The sequence below is a fragment of the Asterias rubens genome, chromosome 19, assembly GCF_902459465.1.
Source record: "Asterias rubens chromosome 19, eAstRub1.3, whole genome shotgun sequence".
Lineage (NCBI taxonomy): Eukaryota > Metazoa > Echinodermata > Asteroidea > Forcipulatida > Asteriidae > Asterias > Asterias rubens.
Genome location: NC_047080.1, coordinates 3,090,625 through 3,114,340, shown reverse-complemented (window position 1 = coordinate 3,114,340; position 23,716 = coordinate 3,090,625). Strand labels below are relative to the sequence as shown.

General features: G+C 39.1%; 2 protein-coding genes across 4 annotated transcripts in view; one reads left to right on the top strand and one right to left on the bottom strand.

Annotated features, from left to right (window-relative positions):
- Positions 1-17,894, bottom strand: part of LOC117303002 (EVI5-like protein) — a 46,798-nt gene extending 28,904 nt beyond the window's left edge. For 2 of the 3 annotated variants that reach the window (XM_033787026.1, XM_033787028.1), the window contains exons 1-8: positions 17,763-17,894; positions 13,645-14,099; positions 12,746-13,001; positions 11,956-12,180; positions 11,112-11,186; positions 10,572-10,697; positions 3,930-4,073; positions 3,400-3,489 (exon numbers count right to left, since the gene is read on the bottom strand). In XM_033787026.1, the coding sequence (XP_033642917.1) occupies positions 3,400-3,489; positions 3,930-4,073; positions 10,572-10,697; positions 11,112-11,186; positions 11,956-12,180; positions 12,746-13,001; positions 13,645-14,063 (1,335 nt within the window). In that variant the 5' untranslated portion in view covers positions 14,064-14,099; positions 17,763-17,894. Of the gene's footprint in view, positions 1-3,399; positions 3,490-3,929; positions 4,074-10,571; positions 10,698-11,111; positions 11,187-11,955; positions 12,181-12,745; positions 13,002-13,644; positions 14,100-17,627; positions 17,717-17,762 lie in introns of those variants that run through there. The other variant, XM_033787027.1, reaches the window with a different exon arrangement.
- A 250-nt stretch (positions 17,895-18,144) lies between these two features.
- On the top strand, positions 18,145-20,815 carry LOC117303003 (peptidyl-prolyl cis-trans isomerase Pin1-like). The gene is made up of 3 exons (XM_033787029.1): positions 18,145-18,302; positions 19,479-19,667; positions 20,414-20,815. Exons 1-3 carry the CDS (start codon positions 18,245-18,247, stop codon positions 20,632-20,634), a joined length of 468 nt encoding a protein of 155 aa, XP_033642920.1. The 5' UTR covers positions 18,145-18,244; the 3' UTR covers positions 20,635-20,815.
- Positions 20,816-23,716: the final 2,901 nt, after the last annotated feature.

Below are 23,716 nucleotides of genomic sequence, written 5' to 3'. Positions count from 1 at the left end.
CATTGATACTTCTTGTGGGTGGCCAACGATAGAAAATAAAACTGGAATGAACAAGTTGTTTTAGAAAAGGAATACTATCCATTTCAAACGAAGTCCCTCCTCCAAAAATCACAAAGAAACTGAAATTAATGGCACACAATCTATGACCTTACCTTTACCATGGAGGCAGAAATAGCAAAAAAAAAAAAAAACACGACCGAATGATTCTACATTTTCCTGAATCGATCAGGAAATACTGCAACGTGATTATACTGAATACACAAACCTCATGCTGAACGAACTTTCACTTATTCAACTCGAATCAACCATAAGTCGTCAATATCCCAATTAGTTTATCAGAAACGGCAGTCCCATGAGAAAAACATTCATCAGTCATGTAAATTCAACCAAAAAGCAACAACAACTTCTGAATGTTGATCTTAAACAGAATTGAAAGCCTGTTTTCTTTATATAATGAGAGAGAGGAAAAAAAAAAAAAAAAAAAAAAAAATGTTTTCTTTCTCTTTCAGTATTCAAGTTAATCCAGGTAGAAATAACACAGTGGTTTTGCTTCGTTGACATTTCACTCCAAGAACAGTGTGCCTCGTGTTTGTTCAATAAATAACCACTCCAGTCAAAATATGTACTGAACCATTGAAACCTTGATAGTTGTTAATGAAACGAAAAGAGCGGAAGAGCACAATGACGACGGTGCTGTGTGCGTGCATAACTTACAAGAGCATAATGGCAGTCATGCACTTTAATTAGAACTACCCGCCATTTGTATTAACGTACATATTTCTACATTAGCCTCAGATTGGAGCTGCTGTACACTTTTATCAATATAAACCACAAGGGAAACGGACTGGGTAAATTTTGAAATGATTTTTGGGGTTGAACAAAGAATTGAGTGGGATTCGAACCAACGACCTCCGGATTAACGTGCCGGCGCTCTACCAACTCAGCTATCTAGCCCTATATTGGCGGTGTTCCTACTGTACACTTTTGTTATACACTGTAGTTAATAATAATAATAATAATAATAATAATAATAATAATAATAATAATAATAATAATAATAATAATAATAATAATAATAATAATAATAATAATAATAATGAACCATTTTTGTAGAGCGCATATCACAATAACAGAGAAGTCTCTATGCGCTTGGAGATGAAAACAAAAAAGAAAGTAAAAGTTAATAGAGATGTGAAGTAAGTACAAAAGCAAAATTTATTTGATACAGAAAGAAGTACTGAAGGCTATTACAAAAATAAATAGGCTTGAATGTGTTATACTGGACTGCATGCCCGGGGCACGTGATTTTAGCATTGGGCCAATTAACTCATAACTGGAAAACTGGACATTTCTACCTCCATGGTCTGGCGGTCATGTATTTGTGTTAGAATGTTGACTTTAAGTCTGATAATATAATTAAATAAGTTATCACACAAGCACGAGTGGAATACGGAAAAATATAGCAATTCTGCGTCCCATTTCCAATGAGGCCGATTGCGCTATATTTTCCGTATTTCCACGAGCGCGCGTGTGAGAACGTATTTATCTTCAAGCAAACTTGGCGCATGACCATAGAACACACAAGACTCAGGTAGTGATATTAGCCGTGCAATATAGGTTTTTATCACCACACCATTCTGCGAATCTGATTGGAGGATTAGCGTGTACTTGAAGATAATGTGGATTATTGAAGAACACTATACCCATAATACAAATGATATAAATCTTCTCATGATTAGCTTTTTCACGATCAAACAGTTCAATTGTTTAACTGTGTAGGAATTTTTTATTCTCGTTTCAATTCTGGTCTTACTTCAAAATACCAAGTCATAAACCACAAGGGAAACTGACTGCATGAATTATAAATAATCTTGGGTTTAAAAAAGACAAAAACTTAATTTGAAGAAGATAAAATAAACATGACTTGACTTACTATGGTGTGGTTAACAAGATTTATCCCCGAGTTGAGACAGGTACAAGTAAACGATAACACACTTTAATGTACATGCAGTAAGGACAATATGAAACACAGTGAGCGTTCCAAAATCATGGCAGAAAGGCAGAGTACATGTAGAACATGGAGTTTGCCAACAAGTGTCAACACAGAGGCTTATAAAGGAAGTTGGCAAGAGTTAAATCCGACAAGCGAGGGCAGTCCGACAGGGTCGTTCAGGAAGTCACAGTGATCTAATTTGGTTGGAGAGTCAGGCTGACTTCTGATAGGGTGAACTGAACTCTGACCATAATTAAATCTTTGTGTTACATTCCTTTCAGTTTCTTTGTAATTTCTGGGGGGATATAATTTTTACAGCTAAACCTTGGGCTAAAACAATAAGAAAATATGAAATATAGAAATCAAGGAAATGTTACAAAAACAAGACAACTTTTTCGCTGCTAAAAGCAAATCCACTGCTGCCACATCAGTGGCTGTAGTACTGGCCTTTCCAGCAGTGGTCCCTGGATAAATTAGATTCACACTACACAAATGAGTCACCATGAACCCTTTATATTTTTCTCACCACGGACCCTGGAGAAGACCACTAACAAAAGTCACCACAAGGCATAAAAACAACAACAACTTTGATATGAACGATTATCTTGACACCCCGTACAACTAGACCAGGTCTAAGATCTATCAGCAAGACACTCCATGTTCCCCGAACTCGCCTGGCCAGTTACGGGGACAGGGCTTACTCCGACATAGCACCAAGACTATGGAACTCACTTCCGGAATACCTCAGACTAATCCACAACATCACTCTCTTCCAGCACAAACTCAAAACACACTTGTTCTTGCTTGCTTTCCAACATCTTTAAAACAAAACTTGATTGGCGCCTTTGAATGTTTCTCTTTTTCAGTAAAGTGCGCCTTATAAATGCTGTAGTTTATTATTATTATTATCAGGATTGAGATCAACAATACAAGAAGGCCAAGAGTGGGGATCTGTTTTTCCATAGAAATTGTTTGCGTTGGACTCCCTGCATGGTTCTTGCATGATTTACCACTGACAATCAATACAGGTGCCAGTCTATTTCCTGGACAGTGCTAGTTCTGCGTGAGGGAATACCACTTAACAAACTCCCATAGCATACAGTGCAAAATGCTAAATATTCAAAAATACACGAAAAATACTTAGAAGTCTCTCAGCTTTTTTTCCAGTTTCAAAAAGGGAAATTTTCGATTTACTCCTAAACTTTCATCCTCTGCTCATTTAGGCCCTTGAGTTATTCTCCTTCAAAAATAAAAACACCCCTGCACCACTGTAATTTTCCGAACGTCCAAGCATCAAGCTTGAAAAATGAGTCTACACCTCTCGGCAAATAGGACCATTTGTTTCAGGGCCTCTTTTGTTCTAAGGTCCACACTTCCTATGAACGTAATGCTTAAATGTAACTTACCCTTAGCATTTCTTCCATGTCCAGTCTCAACAGATCGTCGTAGTTGAGTTGCAAAATGGCAATGCCAACCCTGAAAATGATCTCCATCCCCTGAAAAACAAAAACAAGATAAATGAGAGTAAATGTACATCAATGAACACTTTACTCGGACAGAACTAAAGACACTGGACACTATTGGGAAATACTCAAAATAATTGTTTAACATAAATACTTACTTGGTAACATGCAATGGAGAGCTGTTGATAGTATAAAACATTTTGAGAAATGGCTCCCTCTGAAGTAACATAGGTTTCGAGAAAGAGTGGAATTCAGACCTCTGGTCTGTACTTCTCTTGCAGCAAATTTTCTGCTCCTCATTTGATGTGTTGGTTTCCACAGCAATAAATCTGAAACCACTTGGTTTGTACATTGTACAGAGTCTTGCCTTACACTTCTCTTGCCTTGTCCAGCAAATTTAAGTCTTCTTTTTTTCTGATTTATATAGTGATTTTAGGTAGTTGTATAGGAGATATTATGATCTTTATTTTCACCTCTGATATGAAGACATCCATGATCCTTCTGGCAAGAGATATCGGAAGAGCAACTGCAAACAAGGTAAGGAACCACGGCGACGCAAAGATGGAGGTATGGAAGCCCTGAGATGTAAAATGCCTGTACAGCTCGGGTAGTAGATCCTGCAAGATAACAAAGTGAAATCAAAATAACAACAAAATAAGTATGCAATTATTAGTCAATTATTAATTCCTTTTTATACAAATATTTTACATAATTTTTTTAGGAGAGGTCACCATATCCCAATTTCAGAAATCTACTCCATGTCAGTAGAATTAGTTTATAGCAAAACAAGTTCTCAGAAAAAGAAATTTACACAGCAAAATTTATATATTAAATACACGCAGCTTTACAGTAAACTGAATATACACTGGAATATATACATGTACCTAAATGTTTTTTAAACAAGATACAATTAAAGGCCATGAACTAGCATTTTCAAAAAAAAAAAAAAAAAAAAAAAAAAACCAGATTTAAAACTCGGCAGAATTTCATGCCTAATTGGGACTGAACAAACGAGGTCTTTCATTAAATATAACAAAGCTTCCAGGATGATCCTGAGCTCGTACAATCAATACATGTGCCTTTTGTATGTTTTTTTTCTAGACGTTAACGATCTGAAGGTCACAAGCAGCGCACAATTACAATAATGCTTAAAGATTTTCTGCGGAGCAAAAGGAAGCAAGATACCAGTCTACAAATGGTGCGACCTGTGATATGGTGATTTTGCCTGGTAAGCATATTCTGGGTAAGTAAATCTGTTTGTGCTAAGCAGCTCTATAAAATGGGGCCAAGATGAACATATCAGCAAATAATTTCTGCTAAATTAAATTAGAAGGGAAACTAAAAGCATCTTCTTAAAATTAGCAATATTGCTGGAATGGTGTGTTATTGTGGAATGGTTATTGAAATGTTATATATAACAGTGTTTTGGTATGTATTTTGTCTGAAAATAACATGTAAAGTGCACAGGAGTCCATATTGTTTTCATAATGTTCATCAAATTTATTTAAAAAAAAATATTATAATTTCAGTGAATCCATTTACAATGAGAATTGAGATGATTGCATACTAAAAAATGTACATGAAGACTGATTTTAGTGTGTCACATGCTACAAAATGTAATTGAACCAATCATCCAATACTTCATACCTATGCCAAATTTCATAGAGCTGCTAAGCACAAATATTTGCTTACCACGAAATTTCTTACTTGGTTAATACAGGATTACCAACCAATTTGGTATTTGTTGCATATTGCTTGTTACTGGTACATGTATTCAACTGCTGTTTGCTTATCCTGAAAATCACGTGGAAATTTGGTTTGTAATCCTGTTTATATCAAAGCAAAAATTTCACGCTAAGCAAATTTTTGTGCTTAGCAGCTCTATGAAATTGGTACTTTGTCTTCTTAGTGATGGGGAAGGGGGGGGGGAGAAGCAAGGATGCCTCTGTTCTAATGATAATATCTGTAGTAACCCTAGTATTAACCACAAATACTAGTCTGGTGAATAAACAAATCTTAGCGATCGCCAAAGAGCCATAAAGACCATAACATAGAAAAGGTCACTCAAGAATTCATACATCATTAAGCCGTAATGCACTTAAGAAATCAAAAACACTTTATTTAAGTATAACAGCAAATTACCGACCCTAACACAAACACGCAAACAAAGGAATATTTCCCTCTGGCCAAAAAGAAAAAAATAAGAAAAGAAAAAAAATAAGAAGGGCAAAATGCAATTTCTGCGCTTTGATTGATACAGTATCCCGCATGTATTTTTGAGGGCATTAAGCCATCTGGGACTTCCATGTGGGGAGTCGAAGGCCTCATCTAAGTCTTCATGAATACTGACTTCGTTATCTTCGAGAGAAACATTTCAAGCGTCTCGCCCCGCAATCCCAGTTGAAAATTATCTCTTATCTGTGTGTTAAGCTCAGTCTTGGTTTATGTGTATCCTTAAGAAGCGCTGCATAAGACAGCCAGTCTGCTTGCTTCCCATGGTACTGATACAGAGATCTTGAGTGTCATTCAGTGTTTATCCTTCTCTTCGCAAAATTTCTTGTGGGGCTTGCCGTAGACCAGACTGACAAGTGCACAACTGGAGTCAGACAACGGACAGTGACTAGACAGCTCTACAAGAGGGTAAGCGACACATGCATGCGTTTTAAACACTCTTGCTCTATGCTCTGACGACCACTCAATGTTTTTCTCTTTCTTTTGTTCTATGTGGAGGGTAATCCTTGGTGAATATTTCACACCATCTGTCAAAACCGAGAGGTTAATGGGCATGTTGTTAGAGGGTGGGATTCTGTTGGATTTAGGATGTATTTTCAGGGAATTCTGAGGGAGGGGGGGGGGGGGTGTTGTCAAGGGCAATGACCTGCATAAATAACCTGGAGCTGTTGTTGTCGAATGTGAGATGTGCAGTACAATGGCTTTGAATGGTGTGTAGTCTGTAAGGGGTTAGGCTTATCAACTTGTGTTGAAATAACGAGATTCTGCTTCTCTAGCTCTCTCTGGAATAGGCCTATTACTCGCTTAATGCTCTCTTAAAGCCATTGGACACTTTCGGAACAGAAAAAATAATAAAAGTTCACAGATTTACAAATTGTGTGCAAACATTTGTAACATCTAAAACATTTCCAAGTTCACATCAGTAGAATTTGAATAAGTAACTACATTGTAATCCATGAACGATTCAAACTCTCTTGTTAAAAACACTTGCGAACCACAAAAAAAGATGATGGATATTGTCAGAAATGACATTTAAGGTACACATGTAGACCTACATAGTACATGATTACAAAACTGTATCCAATCAGCAGAATATAAATGACGAACTAATCCAAGAATGAATAAAACTCTCTTGATTTTGAACAATTGTTATTGCAGTGACCGGATGGATTAAGTATTTGATCTTGCTGCATTATTTATTCAAATTGCCCACCCGTTAAAGGTATTGCACAGGTTGGACAGAGCTGACAAAATAGTTGCAGTGTTCATGTTTTTTTTTGTCATCAACTAGTATTAAATGAAATATAAAGACCTGCGAAAAAAGAAGAACAAAAAAATGGGCTTTATCCAAAAGGAGACAATGCACAATGCACATTTTTGAAAAACAATGCACATTTTTCAGCATGTAAATTACATTGTCCTTAATTCTGGTTGCAGCGATGCAAAATCAACTGAATTTTTTATCAGATATTAAATATATGTTTTTCTCTAATATGACTTAATTTTGGAGGGAAATATTAGCACTGTTAAAAATTGTATGAATAACTTGTTTGAAACTAAACTATACTACAAAGTGAGGTTTTATCCTAACCCATCCTGCATAATACATGAACCTTTAAAGTATACCTGTGGTTTTTGGATGGCATTCCTTTTCATATTACAGTAAGAATTGAAGGTTGGCATACCTTTTCTTGTGCTTACAATTAGCTGCGCTATGAAATGGAAACTCGACAGTAAGCACAAAATCGCTCGTTAAGCAGCTCTATGAAATTGGCCCCTGATTACCATAGCAACTATCTCTACGGCACCCACTTGTGTATCACGTATGCCACTTGCTTCATACTCTGTCCAGCGCCACACACATAAGACACAGAATTATATACGTAGTCATTCAATAGGCCGTACACTAGCATCAGAAACTGTTTAGTCTAAAAATAGATTATGGCCTGATATTTCAACTAGAGAAAGCCTCTGCAAGGGTCGAAACGTCAGGCCATTAACTTGTTTTTTGGGTTTGGTTGTAGTAAGTAGTTTACCATACAACAGCTTATTCTACTTTTGCGTTTCATGGAATAATATTTCAAGAGAAGTCTTTCACCATTACCTTCTGTAAACCCTGTAAGTTATTTGTACATCTGTGAACTTTTTTCTGTTCCGAAAGTGTATAATGGCTTTAAAGACACTGGACACCTTTTTTATAAACCAGTCTTCTCACTTGTTGTATCTCAACATATTTATATGCACAAAATAACAAACCTGTGAAAATTTGAACTCAATGGTCGTCGAATGTGCGAGATAATAGTAGAAAAAAGAAAGAAAAAGATCACAAGATGTGCTGCTTTCGAGACCTCAAAATCTAATTCTGAGGTCTCAAAATCAAATTCAAATATTTAAGTGGAAAATTACTTCTTTCTCAAAAACTATTTTACTTCAGAGGGAGCCGTTTCTCACATTGTCTTATAATTACTATCAACAGCTCTCCAATGCTCGTTACCAAGATTAATCTTAGGATGAGTCCCAACCCTGCACTGTAGCATGCAGACCTTAAGATTAATCCTAAGTTAGGACGAGTTACTCGTCCAAACTCGAGATAAGACGAGTCCTAACTCTTTGTGAAATCGACGGCAGTGCCTTTAAATCTGTGTGCAATTTTACCCCCAAATCACCCATTTTATCATTCAAAACAAATTACTTGGTAATGAGCAATGGAGAGCTATTGATAGATTACAACATTGTGAGAAACGACTCCCTCTAAATGAAGAAAAGGTAGTTTTTGAGAAAGAGGTAATTTCTCACTCAAATATGAAAAGCTTTCAGGCCTGAAGCCTTTTATCTGAAAGCACAAAAATTTGTGCGACAAGTGTGTTGTTTCTTTAATCATTCTCTTGCAACTTCAAAGACCAATTGAGCTCAAATTTCCACAGATTTGTTATTTAAAGGCAGTGGACACTATTGGTAATTACTAAAAAATAATTATTAGCATAAAACCTTACTTGGTAACAAGTAATGGGGAGAGGTTGATAGTATTAAACACTGTAAGAAATGGCTCCCAGAGAAGTGACATAGTTTTCGAGAAAGAAGTAATTTTCCACGAATTTGACTTTGAGACCTCAGATTTAGAATTTGAGGTCTCAAAATCAACCATCTAAAAGCACACAACTTTGGTGACAAGGGTGTTTTTTCTTTCATTACTATCTCGCAACTTCGACGACCAATTGACCAAGTGAGAAGACTGGTCTTTGACAATTACCAATAGTGTCCAGTGTCTTAAATGCATCGTTGGGATACACCAAATGAGAAGACTGGTCTTTGACAATTACCAAAGGTGTCCATGCCTTTAAAGGAATTCCCACAAGCTTCTCTGGCAATCAGTGGAGTCAGTTAGTGTTATCTGGGCGTGGTTTACATCGCACTCTAATGATGAGGACATTACTGGGTTTAATCAGAAAAATGCAGAGTGGTTCCCAAGAGGTTGAGATAACCTCTAGTAGAGTTCATGTCAAGCCAGGTATTCAGGATAACATGATTGAGCCAATCTGGGCCCAATTTCATGACTCTGCTTACCGTAAGCACAGAATCGGCCCTTACGGTAGCAGGGAACTTTGTGCTGACGGCAAGCGTGTTTGACTGGTTAGCGGTGAATTTTGACTTCTGCACGTGCGTACTCCGTGTTATTAGGCATTCTACGCTTACAAGGTTAGCGCAGAAACTCGACGCTTGCACGTAAGCAGGGAATTGTGATCGTAAGCGCAGAATTCGGCGGTAAGCAGAGACATGAAAATGGGCCCTGCTGGTTACTGTTTAGCAATTTCCTTTATGCTCCCTGTCTGCCTGTTGTCTTTATTGCTTTTCTTTGGTTCCTAATAAAACACTTGCAGCCCACAAGCTAAATTGCATGCAGTGTTTGTACATGAACATTAAAAAACATTCAAATATAACAATTACAGAGTTAACAAAAATTACAGTAAAACAGAGGCAACAGCATGAGCAATCAATTATAAAACACTTAGTTTGTATGTCAAGATAAAAAGATAAAACTTATTTGTTCAGTAACCTGGTGAGGTATGGCACAGGAATGTTCTTAAATCTGCTTAGCAGGATTCCGGTCACATGTCAAATGGTATTAAGCTGGTATCATTTGCTGGTTATCGAAATAGTTTAGAGGAAGGTAACTTGTTGTGCTTGGGGCAAGCACTGTTGGGTTGGGCCTTAGAATGCTCCCTAATCACGTTTATAGGTCAAAGGTCACGCTTCCTTTAGGACTCGTGCTTACAAGCTGTGTTTCTTATGGGTTCATCTACAGTATCACTCCTTTGTCCCACCATTTTAAATTTAAAATCCTACAGCTCTTTCAAATCATTTTTTAAAATGACCTGATACAATGAAATTACAAATCTCAACTTAGGAAACTAGATTTCTTATTTCTGTGGCCGATGTAAACTTGAGTAACAATGGAACTGTCCATGGATGCAGGGCCTAACTTCATGGCTCAGCTTATCGCCAAATTCTGAGCTTGCGATGACCATTCTTTGCTTACAGGGCAAGAGCTAATTATCTGCACTAGCTGTGTACGAAGTGAAGAATGCCTAGAACGTGGACTATGAACACATACAAGCATGACAAAAGCACAGAATTCACTATTTCCATGAGAGCTGATTCTTTGCTTGTGGTAAGCAGAGCCAGGATTGGCCTGCGCTAGCTGTGTAAGCGAAGAATGCCTAGTTACGAGGACTGCACACACGCACAAGCGGAAATTCCCTGATACGATTGACCTAAGCATAGATTTCCCTGCTTCTGTAAGCATTGATTATTTGCTTTAAGTAAGCAGAGCCATAAAAATGAGCTCCGAATCAAACATAAGTCAAGGTATAACTGAGACTTACCTGTAACATGCACTCTAGTTGGAACATACACAAGCCGAGTTCAGCCATGCTGGGCTTGAAGAGCTCTCGTAACCTGTAATCCTGCATCAATTTAACGAGTACGCAGAACGCTTCTTCCTCAGGCATCTACAAAATCAAAAACCAAATGTCCTTCATAGGCTAAAAAACAGATACATAAGAAATACGTGGTTCGATTGAAAGAACCGTGTAAGTTAATCAACATTCATAAATACCTCAGACAGTTTTGCTATTCCCATTGGTGGAGAGCGCGTCACGTGGGTGTGTATAAACCTTTGTTTATGACCAGTAAAAAGTGTTGAAACATGGGCGTGACACGCAAGCTTGTACCTGTGTATACATGTATAAGACAGTTTCTTCATTCCTATTGGTCGAGAGCAACGGCCAGGACAGTTGTGCCACATCACGCGATACGCGCCACGCGCACAGCATTCCCTTATAAGGGCACAATTTGACTTCCCCCTCCCTTCTTTATTTGAGCCCTGAAAATGGTGTCACTTTAATTGGAAGAGTATTTTTTACCTGCATGAGTAGAAGTCCGACTATAAATCCACATCCCTGGCAGTAACCGACCTCCCGATCATGGATTGAATATGCCTGCAGCAATAGAAAACAAACACATAACAGAAAAGGCATGTTAGTATCAGACTAGAGACTAGGGCTGGAGTAAGTGAGAGATTTCAAATCAATACAGAAAACAGAGGGAACACAATAATTTGGTGGTAAGCGGAGCAATGAAATTTGGCCCGGCCCTTGTCAGAAATAACACAAACAAGCCCTATCAATCACATCAAGCCCCATACTTCACGGAGGCAACAAAGGCAGCTGCCCCCATGCCCCTTGGTCAATTCCTTTAGGCCCTTCAAATGATCCGGTAGAAATCGACAAATTCCTTAAAAAGCCATTGGACACTTTTGGAACAGGAAAAAAATTAAAAGTTCACAGACTTACAAATAACTTACGGGGTTTACAGAAGGTAATGGTGAAAGACTTCTCTTGAAATATTATTCCATGAAATGCTTTGCTTTTTGAGAAAACATTAAAACAATACCAATTCTCGATATCGAGATTTACGGATTTATTTTAAACACATGTCATGACACGGCGAAACGTGCGGAAACAAGGGTGGGTTTTCCCATTATTTTCTCCCAACTCCGATGACTGATTGAGCCTAACTTTTTACAGGTTTGTTATTTTATATATAAGTTATGATACACGAAGTGTGGGCCTTGGACAATACTGTTTACCAAAAGTGTCCAATGGCTTTAAAACAGTGCCCTTTACCAAGGAGAAAATGGCTCGGTGCCCTTGCTCTTACAAAACACACAAAGCAAACAGGACTGATCTCATCCCTCTGAATACGAACCTTCATAACATTAAACAGTGTCTCCTGTCCCGGCCCGTCTTTCTCCTTGAAGAAGTCGTGCTCCGGGTACGTCCTGGCAATATCCCTTCGGATGACCTTCTCGCACGGCGACGTCATCTTGAGATACTCTGCGTATTTGTCCTTGAGGGGCGAGTGGAAAGCGTTGCACTGCAACTGCCACACTATGCCCCTGAAGTGATGGGGAATGCCTAACCGGACCAGGTCCTGATGAGAAAAATGTCAATAATGAATTCTAATAAACCACAAGGAACTGACTGGGTATGTTTTAAATAGTTTAGTTTGAACCACAAACAAAGGGCTGGATAGCTTAGTTTGTAGAGTGCCGTTATGTTAATAAGGAGGTTGGTAATTCAAGTCCCGCTCAAGTCAATTTTCTCATTCAAACCCAAACCATATAAACCCATACGAGGGTCAAACTACACTTCCACATGGCTGTAAGAAAAGACTTTTCAGGCCACATTAATAACAGTTTTCTGATTGTTACCAACGGCAAAAAAAAAATCAGAAAACAGACTAAAGAAAGAAGAATATCATGCTTGCAATAATAAAGCAATTCTACATTAAAGTTGCTTAGCCTTCCTCTTGGAGTAAATATTCCTAGAATAAGGTAAGCAGCCAAACTACCATGTTCACTCAGACAGGCATCCTGCTTATTTCTGCTAAGCAATAATGCCTGCTTAAACACAGCTCTATGAGATTAGGCCCAGGCCTGGGGTTCACACTGTAGACAAAAATTATTCCTTTCCCCCAAATAATAAAGCAATTCTACCTTAAGTTGTTTCGACTTCTTCTTGGAATACTCCTCCCAGTCGTTGACAATCTTCCCCCAGATCAGCCACTTGTCCTGCATCCCGAGATCGTCCAACGTGTCGTTACTTGAGTTAATAGCGGAGCATGAGACCTGTACATTACTCATGTTGCTCAGGGTTGAGCCGGTTGAGCGGAGGCTCGCGTTAGAACCCCGTCTGGAGGACTTGGTGGAATCTGTGATGCACTTGAGGGACTTGGCGTCAGCCTCGAGAAGTCTGGGATTTGGAAATCATGAGAAATTGTTATGTTTTAAGGATTATCATGGTATTAGTTTTTAAGGTAGGGTCACAGATTTTTTTTTTTCAGTGCATATTTTTACGCACAAATTATAGAGAAAGAACAATAAAAGTTTCAGCTGAACACATTGTCTTTTTGCTGACAATACAACAGCACAAGACTGTCACTGTAATTTCAAACAATCCATGCACGATTAACGGAGGTTTTTTGTTCCTTGTAGAGAAAAAGTAGGAACATTGCAACGAGTAGGTCCTACATGATGGCGTAGGCTTTCACATAATAAACTTTCAGGCTTTATTAAAAAAAAAAAAAATGTACAAAATTTGAGAATTATACTAAAAAAGTAGGAAGAATATTATGCCTCTGTTTTCAGCAAATAACCAAGTATACAAAAATGTCTAATTCGTATACATGTTTTTGTGTATTTTGAAGTTGTTATTGTTTTTAAACTGAACTCTGTAACATACACAAAACATGTACATTTTGGACCACACGTAAATGTAGGGTAATTTTTCTCTCCGACATACTGAAGCAGATCCATTTAGTGGGCATTCTTTTCTGGCTAGGTATAAATAGATCAATGATTTGGTCCCTAGTGAAGTGGTCTTCTATAGTACTTACTTGTTTGCCTGCTCTAGCTTGGCCAGGAGCTCAGCCTCTGACTCCCCCGTGATGGAGTTGATCGATGGGAGAGTGGTGGTCTCGCTCGTCTTGATCTTGCCGTCTTTCTCCTCGTCACTGGTCCCCGCTGTCTCACTGGTCCCCGCTGTCAGCTCCCCGGTCCCTTCTATGTGTATCTCCGGTCTGGGACTCTCCTCTGATACTGCTGTATGATGATGCTCACTAGAAGTACTGGCGGTGCTGTCTACCGGCGTCGAAGGTTTTACCAGTGGTGAAACCTCTTCTTCTTCGCTTACATGCAATTCAATTGGTTCTTCAGTTTCTGCAGCCACTGTATCGACTATACTCTCATCTTCCGTAACATCCTGGAATTTCACTTTCAACTCTGGTGGGGGCTTGACTTCAGATGCCGTTGCCATGGTTTCCTAAGGGGCCTCGATGACTTGCATACTCAGCTGATTGAAAAAAACAAACAAAAAACATTTATTTTACATCTGAAATTATTTGAGTTTTTCCCTACCCAGGATAAAAATATCCTGTGAACATGAATTGTGTCACACACAGCAGAGATTTTTGAATTACGGACATTACTTCCTCGGACTATTTCAATACACACCCATATAATTTGATTTTACCATTACACACGTACACCTATGTGAAGCAATGTATACTCAGAACTTTGTCCTAGTTTTGTGCAAAAAATATCTTTATCTCGATACAAAAGTAACATCTATTCCACATCCGAAAGCATGAGTGCCAAGATAACCATGACAGCAAAAAAGGAAAACAAGAAGAGGTCTAATCCAAAATTAAAGAAAACCAACAAAATTAGGTTGGGGTTAAACAATCCAATCCACATGCAATGCCTCCGGTCTGAGGAGGGCTTCAAACTCGGCTTCAAACTAGAGGTAGAATGCAGGGAAATGAATTTCTACTGCTTACAGTAAGCAAAGACACGGCGCTTACAGAACTAGGGAATTTCGCATTTACGTCAAGTGTATTTCACGATGTATTAGCAGGTAATTTTTGTGTGCATACTCCACATACATTGTACATACTAGGCATTTTTCGCCAACACTGAAATTTGACGCTTGAAAACAGAAAAATGGTGATAAGCAGAGCGGTAAGCAGAGCGGTAAGCAGAGCCGCGAAACTGGGCCCTGATCCACAGGAGCATGTTCTGTAATACATGTAACTGAGGAAGAGGTGTGGTAGTGTGTATGACACATTGACTTCCCGACAGGATATACATTGTAAAAACATTTTGTCATCGAGGGTTTACCTTTAAAGGCAGTGGACACTATTGGTAATTACTCAAAATAATTATCAGCATAAAACCTCACTTGGTAACGAGTAATGGGGAGAGGTTGATAGTATAAAACAATGTGGGAAACGGCTCCCTCTGAAGTGGCGTAGTTTTCGAGAAAGAAGTAATTTTCCACGAATTTGATTTCAAAACCTCAAGTTTAGAATTTGAGGTCTCGAAATCAAGCATCTGAAAGCACACAACTTTGTGTGACAAGGGTGTTTTTTTCTTTCATAGTTATCTCGCAATTCCGACGACTAATTGAGCTCAAATTTTCACAGGTTTGTTATTTTATTCATATATTGAGATACACCAACTGTGAAGGCTAGTCTTTGACAATTACCAATAGTGTCCACTGCCTTTAACTAGTCATCATGAAGGAAATTACGAGCTAATTTTGGATGACACTACTGACCTTGTAAGCAAAGTATTCACCAGATTTAGGAAAAAATATATCCATCACATGTTAAAAATGGGAAATACAAAGACACAACTAGAATACTCAAATGAATCATTTTTAAATGCAATACTTTGAAGAAACTGGACACTATTAGTAATTTTCAAAGACCAGTTTACTCCCCTGGTGTATCTCAACATTTCCATAAAATAACAGACCTGTGAAAATTTGGTCTCAATTGGTCGTTGAAATTGCGAGATAATAATGGAAGAAAAAACACCCTTGTCACACAAAGTTGTGTGCTTTCAGATGCTTGATTTCGGGACCTCAGAATCTAATTCTGAGGTCTCGAAATCAAATAGTGTCCACTGCCTTTAAAACAATACATATTCAGATTGGTTAATTTCTTCCATGTTTCCTGACTTTGTAGAAAGTGATAAAAAAAGCAAATAGTGCTCATTACAAAACTTGATCACAGCGCTTTAACTACATTGTACAAGTAGCGGTGCCAGTTGTAAGGCTTAAGTGAAGGCTTACCGAAAATACGGTGTACCACACAACGGTTTTTCTGTAGGTGTATAAAGCCTTCACTTCAGGCATGTAAAGGTACTACACATGTTTCATTGGTAATTACTCATTTAAAAAATTGAATGACCGTACAAATTATTTGGTAAAGAGCACTGGAGAGCTGTCGATATTATACAAATATTGACTGCTTCGAGTGCTATGGTTAAAACTATGACTCCCGAGGTGATCCCCGGGAGCTTTCTATTTTCCCGAGGCGAAGCCGAGGGAAAATAGAACGCTACGGGGATCACCGAGGGAGTCATAGTTTTTAACCATTGCACGAGTAAAAGCAGTCAATATTTGTTTTATAACACCCCAAACATTTCTAAATACTGTACTATTATTATTAAGTTACAGACCTGAATGCTACAATCCACGGACGACGCGAATACAGATTGCAAACACTTTTAATGTGCTGCATGTAGTGTCGTGCAATCCGAAATGGTTACAGACTATAAATTTATCATCCTCGTACACGCAACGGACGTCTGGGTACTGCACGCCGTGTGCTAGTCTTCGGACTAGTGCATGGCAAACCGACGCACTATCACACGGCCGTCGTCTAGCAAAACTAAGACATGTCATGTGACGCGCTCTAAACCAATGAGCAGGCAGAATACTTGCAAGGGGTGTTATAATACAAAACATTGTTAGACACAACCTCCATTTTGAACTTTGAAGTAATACAGTTTTAACGCTGATTGCGCTGCGCTATTGAAAGATCAATTGGCCGCACAGCAATCGGTCGATCGCCCAACAATCGGTCGATCGCGCGACAATTGACCGATCAAGCTACGAGTATTTTTTCCTGTGATCAGCCGATCGCGCAGGAAAGGCTTTACGCTATCTACCAATCGTACAGGAATGGGTTTGAGCGATCGACCGATAGTTAGTGCAGGAAAAGTATTGCGCGATCTACCGATTGGCAGGAATGTGTTTGCGCGATCTACCGAGCGTGCAGGAATGGGTTTGCGCCATGGACCGATCGTGCAGGTAAACCATTCCGCGGGGCGATTTCTCAAAGCAATAAAATTCATTGAAGACAATTTTTCAGTATCACCATAGTGATTTATATTGTGATGTCACACTTTAGATAGCAACTATTGATTTGCAGTTACAATCAATTCAACATCTTTGCGCAATCGGTCGATCGCGCCAAACCATTCCTGCACAATTGGCCGATCGCGCAAAACCTTTCCTGCACAATCGGCCAATCGCACCGAGCCATTCCCGCAAGATCGGTTGATCGCGCATGTTCGTTGCCGAATGTTGCGCGATCGACCGATTGTTGCGCGATCGACTGATTGCTGCGCGACCAATAGATATTTCAATAGCGCAGGGCGATCGGCCAATAGCATTGACCGATAGCGCCATATATAACATTAATAATAATAAGTTAATAAACATTTAATAAATAAATAGAAAGCTGCCTGGGGCACAAAGATTGGATTGTAATGTTGAAAAATGACAATTGAAAGTACAGTCACTCAATGAGCCATTTTGTTTTGCAATGCATGAGATTGTCATCAGGTCATGGTACTGACTGTACTGACTGACTGTCGAGTTAATACGAATCAAGTGTTTGTTAATGGTTGGTGGCTGGCTACATACTGTGACAAACTGAACGAATTAGTCATGGACTCATGGCACACACAACAACATTGCACAACGAAAATTTCAAAAATTTTTAAATGAAATCCAAATATTACATACATGAATTGGGATGGGTGTCCAGTGTCTGCTGCGCTGAGTGGTACTGTGTTTTCGTGTGATGATGTCACGATTAAAAACTTCAGAGTTCAGTTCAGTAGATTACGGTTAATAATATCTTGATCTCAGAACACTTACCATCAACAAGTACACAGCCACTTGGTAGTCATTGCCAAGGTTGAACTTTTGCTGTAAATGTCACCAATTTACGACGCACCACTATCAATTTATTGAATCAAATTTAACTACATGTAGACTCGTGAGTGCAGTTTTGATGGGAGGATCACTTACTAAACTTGACCTCAAGTTGACCTTCCCATATGCGAATTCCAACCTCGTCACCATTCGATTTCTCATATACACACACACAATAGCATTTTAGACTCCGATGAAGAGGTTAATACGGAAGTGCTACTTATAGCCTAAGTGTGCGCTTTGAAACGACCATCGGTGTAGCCCAAACTGTAACAGTATGCACAGTAAACGCCGCGAAATTGGGCTGTATGTTGGCGCGCTATTCGCACACACATGTACAAAACCAACCGGTGCACGATTTGTATTGTATTGGTGGACTTGACTGTGTTGTTGCTGTGAAAAAATAAAAAAGTTGTTTGTAAAAAATGGCTGATCACGATTTACCCGAGGGATGGGAGGTACACAACAGCAAGAGTCAAGGGGGTAGGAACTTCAGAAATTATTATAAATTTTACCTTTGTATTGTATTTGTTGATTTTGCAATGGCCAATGCTTTATTGTTAATGTTATCCGACTTACTAGGTACCATGGAGGAATACATTTCCTCCATGCTAGTACTAGTCCTACTACGTACTAGTACTAGGTAGTACTACTAGCTACTAGTACCTAGTAGTTGTAGGCTAGTTTAGGTTATGTCATGATAATGTGTACTTCATTATATTTCATACTTGTAAATCATGAAATGTGACCTGGCTGCCTGGGGTTCTGGGCCAAATTTCTTTTCTAAATAAATAAGGCAAAATTGAGTGGGGCACCAGCTGACCAGGCAGTCATGATAAAAACTTATCTAATTTTGGCTGGTAACCTGTTTCCGTTAACTTTTATAGGCAATTAAGCCTATTCGGAATTGCAGCTGCGCATGTCTCGTTACTGCAGTGCTGTCAACGCAATTTGGTGTTTCTCTCCCGTGACCTTTTGACAATACCCGTTGGTTTGGTATTGTCAAAAAAGGTCATGGGAGATATACAAATTGTGTTGTCACCAATAATAACAACAGACATGCGCAGCTGCAATTCTGAATAGGCATTATACTTATTTGCTGAGCAATTTTGTTTTGTCTATATTTTTATAGGCTTTATATATTATGGTTGTTGTCAATGGTTGTCAATGTTGTCATGATCGTTGATCGATGATCATATTGTCATTATAATAATGATCCTTGCTCTAATATGGCCTACATTGTAGCTAGGCATTTTCCTTGACAATGCCTGGGGCCTGACTTTTTTCTCCTTGTAGGATTCCTAGCCGCAGTTTGAATTTGACTTGAAGAAGTTAGAGAACAAAAGAAAAAGCCACCACTTTTTCATTTGATATGATTAATCTTATATAAAAATGAGTGCAAGGTGGTGGCGTGATAAGGAAAGAGATCCGAACAAAATGTCTTCACTCTTGCACCGCAGGGCTAAAATAACATATCCTGTAACCAGCAAAGGGTTGACAGAGAATGTATGTATGCATATCTTAGATGTGATAATCATAACCCTCCAGAGTTCCATCCCTAACGGTCGCGAATCGTAACCCTCCATCCTCCTGACACAAACAAAACAAAGTGCCTTTTCTTGACACACTTCTGGGATTTTGTTTTGATTCTCTCGACAGGTCGCAAATACTACCTCAACACCTTCACCAAGAAAAGCCAGTGGGAGAAACCAGACATGAATGACGGGTCAACAAAGGTTGTTCAGTGCTCACATCTCCTTGTGAAACATGAGGGTTCGAGACGCCCATCATCATGGAAGCAGGAGAACATCACACGCACAAAGGAGGAAGCCATTGAACTGCTCAAAGGTTAGGGAGCGACTAGTTGAGATAATCATAACCCTCGGTCCCCGTACTTGTGACCAAGAGCTATGATTATCGTAGCTACAAACAACTTTATTACAGGGCCCAGGGGTGGATTTCACAAAGGTAGTCCTAACTTAGGACTGGTCCTAGGCAATGCTTAAAGATAGGACTGGTTCTAAGTTAGGACCAGTAACCCATCCTAACTTAGGACTGGTCCTATCTCTTAGCATTGCCTAGGACTAGTCCTACATGTAAGTTAGGACTACCTTTGTGAAATCCACCCCTGGGCCACTTCGTTAAAAGGAAGGATACCTTTGGTTTTTGGAAACGTTTGATTGGCAAAAAAAGCTTGGCTCCCATTTCATGACCCTGATTGCCGTTGAAATTATGTATCTACGATCACCATACTCTGCTAACTGTGCAAGTGTCAAGTTTTTGTGCTAGCTGTGTAAGCGACGAATGCCTAATAACTTGGAGTCGCCCATGAATTACGCATGACCATTAGTCAGTTAGTGCAGAATTGCCTGCTTCCGATAAGCAGAGCCATGAACTTGGGCCCTGGTCTGAAATCTTTTGCCAGTGGCCTTGATGCCCCATGAAAATTTTCCCATAGATTTAAAGACTTTCACTTGAAGTGCCCTTTGTTAAACAGCCCTGTCCCCTTAAAGGCGACCTTTAATGTCGGTAAGCCTAAAAAAATTTGTTGATGAAATGCAAACTAACAGCGTTGAGTTCTCTTCCCCCACCAGGGTTCAGGGAACAAATCGTCAGCGGTGAAGTCAGCTTTGCTAGTCTTGCTTCGAGGGAAAGCGACTGTAGCTCGGCCAAGAAAGGAGGGGATCTCAACTTCTTCGGACCCGGTCAAATGCAGAAGCCTTTTGAGGATGCATCGTTTAGCCTCAAAGTTGGGGAGATGAGTGGTATAGTCGACACAGATTCTGGAGTTCATATTATTATGAGGACTGCCTAAGGCAGGCCAAAATCTGTCTCTGTCATCTTGTTAGTTAACCCTCCTACTGTTGGGGCCATTCAACGCCATCCACTGTGGTTTTGATTGATAGTGTATGCCAGATTACAATATGATATCATGTGATGAATGCATCTTCACAGTACACAGTCAACCCTCATACTGTTTGACCATCCAACGCCATCCACTGTGGTTTTGATTGATATGATATCATGTGATGAATGCATCTATACAGTACACAGTCAACCCTCCTACTGTTTAACCATTCAACGCCATCCACTGTGGTTTTGATTGATATGATAACATGTGATGAATGCATCTATACAGTACACAGTCAACCCTCCTACTGTCTGACCTTTCAATAATCCTCCATTAGAATGATACACTATGTCAGCCTGCGGTATGGTTTTGTTTTGAATGTTAACTACACAGTACCCCTGCACACAAAGTAGTTCTAGCCTACAAAACCTGTTTAAGCCATTGGACACTTTCGGTAAACAGTAATGTCCAAGGCCCACACTTCGTGTATCACAACTTCTATATAAAATAACAAACCTGTGAAAATTTAGGCTCAAACGGTCATCAGAGTCGGGAGAAAATAACGGGAAAACCCACCCTTGTTTCAGCACGTTTCGCCGTGTCATGACATGTGTTTAAAATAAATCTGTAATTCTCGATATCGAGAATTGATATTGTTTTAATGTTTTCTCAAAAATTAAAGCATTTCATGGAATAATATTTCAAGAGAAGTCTTTCACCATTACCTTCTGTAAACCCTGTAAGTTATTTGTAAATCTGTGAACTTTAACAACATATTCTGTACCGAAAGTGTCCTATGACTTAAAGTTAAAAAGTTTCAAAGGATTGGTCAGCTTGCTGTAAAATGTTAGCAAGACTAGGAGGGTTAATTCAGAGCTGACTTGCTGAGATGATACAGAAAGATTTATACAAACAACAAATGTTTGTCTTGATTTTGTCTAATGGTTGTTAAACTACAGTTTACTTCAAGTACTCTTGTGCAAAATTCTCTGAAAAAGCATTCTGTAAAAATATTTGTAATTTGTCGAAAAGATGAAATAGATAGTTCCTGATAAACGCCATCTTTACAGGCAATTTGTGTTTTCGGCTTTGAGCTGGTTCAAGTGTTTCAGTTTTGTTATCCATCCAAGTGGTTCAGCAACCAATCACGCAAGTGTGTGTTGTGTGTGCTGCATGCGTTATTTATGCAAAACCCATAAATGTGCAATGTGCATTCAAAAAATGATAGATTTGCCCATTAAGATGGCGGATTAAACACTGTGTGGCAGTAGGTGGGAGCTATCTAAATTATCAGACAGACTGGACCGTTCTCAATGTCCGCCATCTTGGATTGTCCACCTTTCAGGTCAATGTAACCAAACCGAGGCTGGGAATGCAAAATAGTCAGGTCTCCCTTCGTATTATTGACTTTATGTAGTTGTTTTGGCTATTGTATATTGGGAACAGGGCATCGGGCCTGCCGTCCAGTGTAAAACTAGAGCCTTGTTATAAGTAATTCAAAAGCACAGTGGATGACATTGATTGTTCTGACAGTAGGAGGGTTGGATTTGAAATTTTGCATAGTGGAAATATAATTAGGTGTCGTTTACGGAAACACCATGTGAAAATCCAGCATGCTCCTGAAGATGATCAGAGCGCACTGATTGAAACTTTAAGTTGTCAACTGCGTTTTTTTTTCTTCCAGAAACAACTCTCCTCAAAAGAGATTTTCACATGGTGTAGTAGGATTCTAAATGTCTGTTCTTTGTGGTCTAAAAAAATAAAATGTGCTTAAAAAGTGTAATTGTTTAAAGACACTGGATACTATTGGTAATTGTCAAAGACCAGTCTTCTCACTTGGTGTATCTCAACATATACATAAAATAACAAAGCTGTGAAAATTTGAGCTCAATTGGTCGTCGAAGTTGCGAGATAATAATGAGAGCAGAAACACCCTTGTCACACGGAGTTGTGTGCATTCAGATGCTTGATTTCGAGACCTTAATTCTAAACTTCAAATTCTAAACTTGAGGTCTCGAAATAAAATTTGTGGAAAATTAATTCTTTCTCGAAAACAACTCCACTTCAGAGGGAGCCGTTTTTCACAATGTTTTATGTGTTTCCATATTCTTGCTTGTGGTCAAGCCAGCCCCTTCCCTTCACCCCCCCCCTTTTTTGTCCCCCTATTCATTGTTTACCCCCTGCTTTTTTATGTATGCTTTCTAACCCCATTTATGTATTTCCACTTCACTGCTTATGTTTCACTTAGTTACCTGTTAATGTTTGTTGTGTTGTCATTTAGCCTTCGAGAAAGACTCTGCTAGGGTCGAAACGTCAGGCCATTAACTATTTTTTGCAATGTTTTATACCATCAACCTTTCCCCATTACTCGTTGCCAAGTAAGGTTTTATGCTCTTGAGTAATTACCAATAGTGTCCACTGCCTTTAAAGTTGATGTCCTTAATCCTTCTGTGAATATAAAGTCTTTCTTAACCCCCACTTTGTGAGGAACAAAGTGGGAACGTGGGTGTCAGTAAGTATTCTACAAGACAGAGGCTCTTTCTGAAACCCTGGCAAAAGCAGTTTGTCAGCGACGCGACAATGTTTAGACCAGATTTAATCTAAATTCTTTCTATTTTATAAAATATTTTTAAGTTCATACCAGAACGAGTATGATTCATATTTGTGTATGAGATACTGGTCGAAGTAAAGAAAAGAGCATTGGATGACTCCACTGATTTATGTTTGTTTATTTCGCTTGCCACAGTTGAAATAATTCATGCCCAATTTCATGGCTCTGCTTACCACAGAATTCTGCGCTTACGGTCATGTTTCCCCGCCTACGTGCAAGCGCTGACTTTTTGCGCTAGCCTTGTAAGTGTAGAATGCCGATTAACATCGAGTACGCACGCGCATAAGCCAAAATTCTCCGCTAACCTGTGAAATACGCTTGGCGTATACACAGAGTTTCTGTAAGCGCCGATTCTGTGCTTGCGGTAAGCAGAGCCATGAAATTGGGCCCTGATATGAACATGTACTCATAATCTTAACTTGTTTCCGGCTAAAA

What these genes read in the sequence shown, in the direction of transcription:
- LOC117303003 (XM_033787029.1), top strand. Translation starts at nt 18,245, where the DNA reads ATGGCTGATCACGATTTACCCGAGGGATGGGAGGTACACAACAGCAAG. An exon ending in CAACAGCAAGAGTCAAGGGG is followed by an intron (nt 18,303 to 19,478) that starts GTAGGAACTTCA and finishes TTCTCTCGACAG; the next exon opens with GTCGCAAATACTACCTCAAC. An exon ending in AGCCATTGAACTGCTCAAAG is followed by an intron (nt 19,668 to 20,413) that starts GTTAGGGAGCGA and finishes TTCCCCCACCAG; the next exon opens with GGTTCAGGGAACAAATCGTC.